Here is a 5,476-nt window from a genome sequence, read left to right on the forward strand (position 1 = left end):
TTTGAGGCGTTCTTTGACGAACGAACCAATGAACTTTGACACAACGAACCTATGTGCAATGTCTCAAGATTTATCTAAATTTAAATAGGAAGCACAATTTAAGTTCATTGAATGTATCAATACGGGTTATGTATTATGTATGTACTACCTTCTCTTAAGAATTGCCAAATCTCACAATTGATTAAGCTGGGTCTGAAAGAGTTATATTAGTTTTGATAAATACAACTTTGAAAAGCAAATCCTTCATATGATTCTCCCTCGGTTTTAAAACATTTCAACTTTTGTTTCTAAATCTTCAGAGATGTTTTTTATATCAATCGAATTTTGAACTCCTTCGATGTCCCTTTAATACCACTACACCTTTTAATATATATAAGAGAATTGGATAAATAAATTTTGTAATAAAATATTTTTATTGTTTAGAGCTTATGAAAATTATAATTTACAATTTGCGATTAATTATATGCTAATAAAAGAGAAAACAATAAAAAACGATATAAAAATGAAATATACACATGTGAAATACGAACAAATATTTTTATAAATCCAAAGAAGAAGGAAAAAATGAGAGATACTTAGAGAAATAATGCGAATCAGTTCTTTTTTTTTTAATATATATTTTTTTTCTTTTACTTGTCTTTTACAACAAATAGGCCTTTCGAATGATGTGTTTTTTGGGAGTTGTTTTTTTTTTTTGGGCAATTTACTTAATAGTAGAGCTTAAACCAGCAGCGGGGGTTTTTAGTAAAAAAAAACTATACATGCTTAATTTCTGGGCAATGTGCGGCGTCGACGTCGTTCACGTAATTCTTTAATATATTTACGTAAATATGTTATATAATCTGTCATGAATGTTGTATAGGCCTGAAAAAGAGGAGGAAGAAGAAATGTGTAATTCGATGAAAGTTGTTTATTTGTCCTCAATAGCTTACCGAATCCAACACATAACGTGGTATATAGCCCTTTAAATCAATACACAATATCCATTCGAATATACAAACATCCGGATTGGACTCCACCTCATGCATAGCAAAGCCGGATACAAGATTTTCACCTCTCGTATATTTGGGATATACTGGTATCTTATCATATTCCACACTAATGGCAGCATTAACCCACACCCTACCTCGTGCAGGTGGTTTTACAGGTTCTTTGCTTTTTGTTGCCACCACCACTGCCACCTTTTCCTCATCTTCAATGTGATCTTTAGCATCTTCGAATTCATCATCTAAAGGTGGCGGTTCGGTATTCAATGTTAACTGTAAAACATCTGAAAAATCTTTGGCTCCCAAACTTTTACTCAGCGTATTAAATGCTCTGCCGCTATCGGGCATATTTGTAGCACTACTAGTACGGCAACTACCAACACTGCTGGGCTGGGGTGTTATTGTACCCTCACCATCGGATATTGTGGAGACACTACCTTCACAGGAATTATTGAGCATTTCTTCATCGGATGAGCCAGGGTCTAAACTACTTTCGTCACAGATTTTACCATCGACGACCAGACGCCAGCAGCGTAAATTAACAAAATCACGAGATTTGATCATACCACCACCACTGCCGGCAGAAACATTGTACGTTATATCGGTATAGGAATTTATTTTCTGCAAAATCGGAATGAAGAATGCAATGAATTTAGAAATTAATAGTATCGAAAATAAATTGTATTGATTACAATTGAGCAAATCAATTCAATGAATCAGGCTATCATTGAAATTTACTTTTATATTTTTTTATGTTAAAAATCCCATTTACTTACCCTAACCATTTTAGATTCTAATGTTGTTGGATTCCACAGTGGCATATCTTCAATTTTATAAAACAATTCATGACATAATGCCTTGGCAGGATATTTTAAACGACACTGTAATGGAAATTTTATATATTTTTTTTATTAATCTATTTTCTCAAATATAAAACGAATCGGCATACCGTTAGTTTATAGATTTTTCCCATTTTCTCACGATGTATACTGCTAATGGTATCACCTTTCTTTGTTACCTTTTCAACTTTCCAATCGGAAACATGCAACAGATCATACGTTCGTCGTACACAATCTAAACCCATTTTATGGTAGTCTTCGTCCTGCAAAATAAACAAAAAATAATATAGTAGGGAAAATCTTACATTAAAAATTATTTTAATAAAAATTCTTTCTGTAATAAAAATATTGATCACCTATTGGCCCAAGGACGAACCCTATTGAAATTGGGAAAAATCGACTTCCGACTTTACTTTTTGCCTTACTGGTTTAGAATTGGGATAATTCAAGCAACTTTCCAAATATCAGGAATTACCAACTTTGAAGACGATAATTCAAAGATTTAGGCCTTATAAATCAGCCCTATTGCATCATGCTTGTTGAAAATGAACATGGAAATGCTGTCTGGACCAAGGGCTTTGGATGCCTTGGAGACATGCAGCCCCTGTCGCTGGATGTAAATGACAGGGGCTGCATGTCTCGTTTAAGATTCAACACCGATTTATTCGTTTGATGATTGTGTATTCAAAATGGAAATTCAAACCCAAAATATATTCTAAAACGTAGTCTTTCCACCTGTATCATTCATCTGATTTGGTAACTATTATTATCATTCTTACCTTTTCCTCTTCTTCATCACTATTGTGTGCCGAATCCAAAGGAGAATAAAAATCAACTACACTATCAGCTGGACGACGTTCATTTTGTGTCGATAAAAATGGCGCCATTAAAGGTGAACGATCTGTAGATGATGTCATGGCTGGAAATATTCATAAAAAATAATACATGTATAATTTAAAGATTAGCATAAGAAATTATAAATATAACGTACCCGCAAAATAACGTCTGGCATGACGTTCTTGTGGTATAACACGACAATCCAAAAACCATGCTTCACCCCATGCCAAAACAAATGAGGTTATAATGAGTATCACTTCAAATACTTGTGGGGTGGCTTTGACCCACTAAAAATATAAATAATTACAATTTGGGCTTAAGAATTTATGAAAGTATTTTTTAAGTTGCCACTTACATCAAAAACAAATACTTTGGAAATTAAAAATAAACATGAGCCACTTGTTGATAACTGAAATAAAAAAGAAAATTTTATAATTTATTTTTCTAAATAACTGTTAGGTTTAGTTCCTTACCGCTATAATAAACCAATTATTTACATATAATAGAGCATAGAAAAATATCAAAACTACAAAACGGCATATTGCTGCTGCCACAACATCAAACAGCGAGGCTTCAATGGTATAATGGACAATTTGTTTTTGCAGGGCCACAAAGATATTGTCGCCATTTAGCTAGCAATAAAATACGCAATACAATTAAATATATATTAAAAAAGATTTTGAAAACAAAAACTCACCATAATACATATTAACCACAGCAGTGAGACGAAAAATAAATCAAATGTTACAAATAGGCAGAAAAATCTACGCACCACTGACATGCGACCATCTTGCATATAACCACCAAGGAATTCTTCGGTTATTAAATTAATGGAATGAGTACGGGCTAGAATATAATGTACATTATCAATTAGATTTTATAAAAAAATGAATTGCACTTACAAATATCATAGGGAATATTGCCGCCACCTCTAGACTGCATAGCACGCGCTTGATTAATTAGTAATTCGGCAGCACTGCGTAGATCTTCGGAACTGTTTTGTGACATTATGTTGTGGCTGAAATTTGCCTTCAGCACTTCATGGCTTCTGTATTTGTTATTCTAAAATGTTGATTTTTTTAAATACTGAACTGTAAGAAAAAAAGATATATTGATAAAAAATAAATGGCAAACATGCAATTTTGTGTTTAAAAAAGAAGTAGTATTGGCTTGGGTTTGGTATAAACAGTTATCGAAGATTAACCTTCTTGAACCACAACAATATGAACTATCACTTATCAAGTGAATATAATTTGCTGACCATACGACAGACCGGCTACAGTGGCAACCAATGAAGACCTTTAAGTGGAAATTATCGACAGATCTGACCCAGCGATAGTCACTGGATGATTTTTGAAATTGAAAAATTTGGGGGTTTGTCAGTTTTGCATCGCCTTTAAAAAGGTGTCAATGTTATAAACTGAACAATGGAGTGGATGGTTTTGGCACACTTTGGGAAGGAACTAAACTTTTTGCGTTCTCCTTAAGAATCCTTCCAGAAAAAATACTTACTTTGTCAACCCTTCGTGGACAAAGAACTACTGCTGAAAATCTTAGCCCTTCAGAATTCCAGTCTAACACCTTGTATCGAGGTCGGAGGCATGGTTGCAAGAGTGTAGGTTGTTCCCTCTGGGGTCAATAAAAAGTTAGCCAAGTTTGGAAGAGATGAATAACATTGAACAAAATAATGGTACAAATGTAGAGGTAGGTGTTTTTAACCTAATTATAGAAATGTATTTTTTCTTGGGGGACGTACCCGGTTATTTGACCCGGAAGTTCGGGTACGAGTACCCGGTTCTAATGGAACCAAGTTCGACTTTTAGGGAGTTTTTCAAAAAAAAAAAAAATCGGGTCCATAACCCAGTTTTCTGTTTTTCCAAAAATGGTTTGAGATAACCCCTTTATATCTTCCGGGTTAAAAACCGGGTAGGTTAGGTTAGGGATTTGCAGTCACTGAAGTGGCTGTAGTCACTAAAGTGGCTGCAGCACTCTGAGACCGTTAGGTCCACTGTGATCATCCACGAAAAGAAAAATATATGTGGAGAGTAAAGAAGGGGGGATAGAGAGTGATGAAAAGCTTACAAGGAAGTGTGAGAGGGTTAGTATGAGGTAGTATCTATATATATGAGATAGTATCTATAGAGATGGGACAGAAGATATATTACGGGCCAACGTTGCACTTTCCAAACCACTTTAGGCTATAGATTAGAGCAGGTTCCCTGCTTCACTGGTAAAGGCTCTGATATTGCAATAGCCAGTATTGAATCTTGTCATTACTCTTATTTCAGCTTTGCTCAGGTTCAACAGTGAGCGTGTACTTTAAGTGGAGAGAGTCGGCCAAATAGATCTTAACACATTGCACCTAGGTTCGTTGAGCCAAAGTTCATAGGCTCTTTAGTCGAAGAACGCCTCAAAGTCTCGATAATGATGACATATGGGTGGTTTGCCATCAATTGCCAGATCTGTATATTGAGGTCCTCGTCTAGCTAATTCCTCTGTTATTTTATTACCCATGATGTCACGGTGTCCTGGTACCCAACACAGCCGATAGCTATAAGTTAGTTCTTCCAAAACTGTTCTACACTTGAGGACGGCCTCAGATCTCTGCATCGAGACTTTTTATTAATTCCACTGCCTTCCGAATAGCGAAGATTTTAGCTTGGAAAAAACTACAGTTGCTATCCAGAGTGTAGGTAAGCTCAAGGCCTAGCCTTTCACAGTAGACGCTAGCCCATGTACCTTCGTCCATCTTGGATCCGTCTGTATAGAAAGCCAGACCGTCCAGAGGACGGTTACTCCGGTTCCAGTCGTCCC

At 35.4% G+C, this 5,476-nt stretch overlaps 1 protein-coding gene across 1 annotated transcript; it reads right to left on the reverse strand.

Moving 5' to 3' along the window:
• Window positions 1–723: 723 nt before the first annotated feature.
• On the reverse strand, window positions 724–3,683 carry LOC133321121 (steroidogenic acute regulatory protein-like). Its single transcript, XM_061530216.1, has 10 exons — window positions 3,565–3,683; window positions 3,360–3,508; window positions 3,136–3,294; window positions 3,018–3,071; window positions 2,817–2,949; window positions 2,605–2,744; window positions 1,936–2,088; window positions 1,763–1,867; window positions 933–1,607; window positions 724–864 (listed from the first exon to the last, which is right to left on the reverse strand). The coding sequence occupies exons 1-10, from the start codon at window positions 3,668–3,670 to the stop codon at window positions 766–768; spliced, it is 1,773 nt and encodes a 590-aa protein (XP_061386200.1). The 5' UTR covers window positions 3,671–3,683; the 3' UTR covers window positions 724–765.
• Between the last annotated feature and the right edge of the window lie 1,793 nt (window positions 3,684–5,476).

This window comes from Musca vetustissima, unplaced genomic scaffold (assembly GCF_032173495.1).
Source record: "Musca vetustissima isolate MV318-11 ecotype Yass unplaced genomic scaffold, APGP_CSIRO_Mvet_v1 utg19342, whole genome shotgun sequence".
Classification (NCBI taxonomy): domain Eukaryota; kingdom Metazoa; phylum Arthropoda; class Insecta; order Diptera; family Muscidae; genus Musca; species Musca vetustissima.

Bases quoted from the DNA above. Each gene is read 5' to 3' on its own strand.
- LOC133321121 (XM_061530216.1), bottom strand. From the start codon at position 3,670: ATGTCACAAAACAGTTCCGAAGATCTACGCAGTGCTGCCGAATTACTA. The intron at 3,295-3,359 runs GTGAGTTTTTGT...TTTTATTGCTAG, and splicing joins TGTGGTTAATATGTATTATG to CTAAATGGCGACAATATCTT. The intron at 1,868-1,935 runs GTATGCCGATTC...TTTCCATTACAG, and splicing joins GAAAAATCTATAAACTAACG to TGTCGTTTAAAATATCCTGC.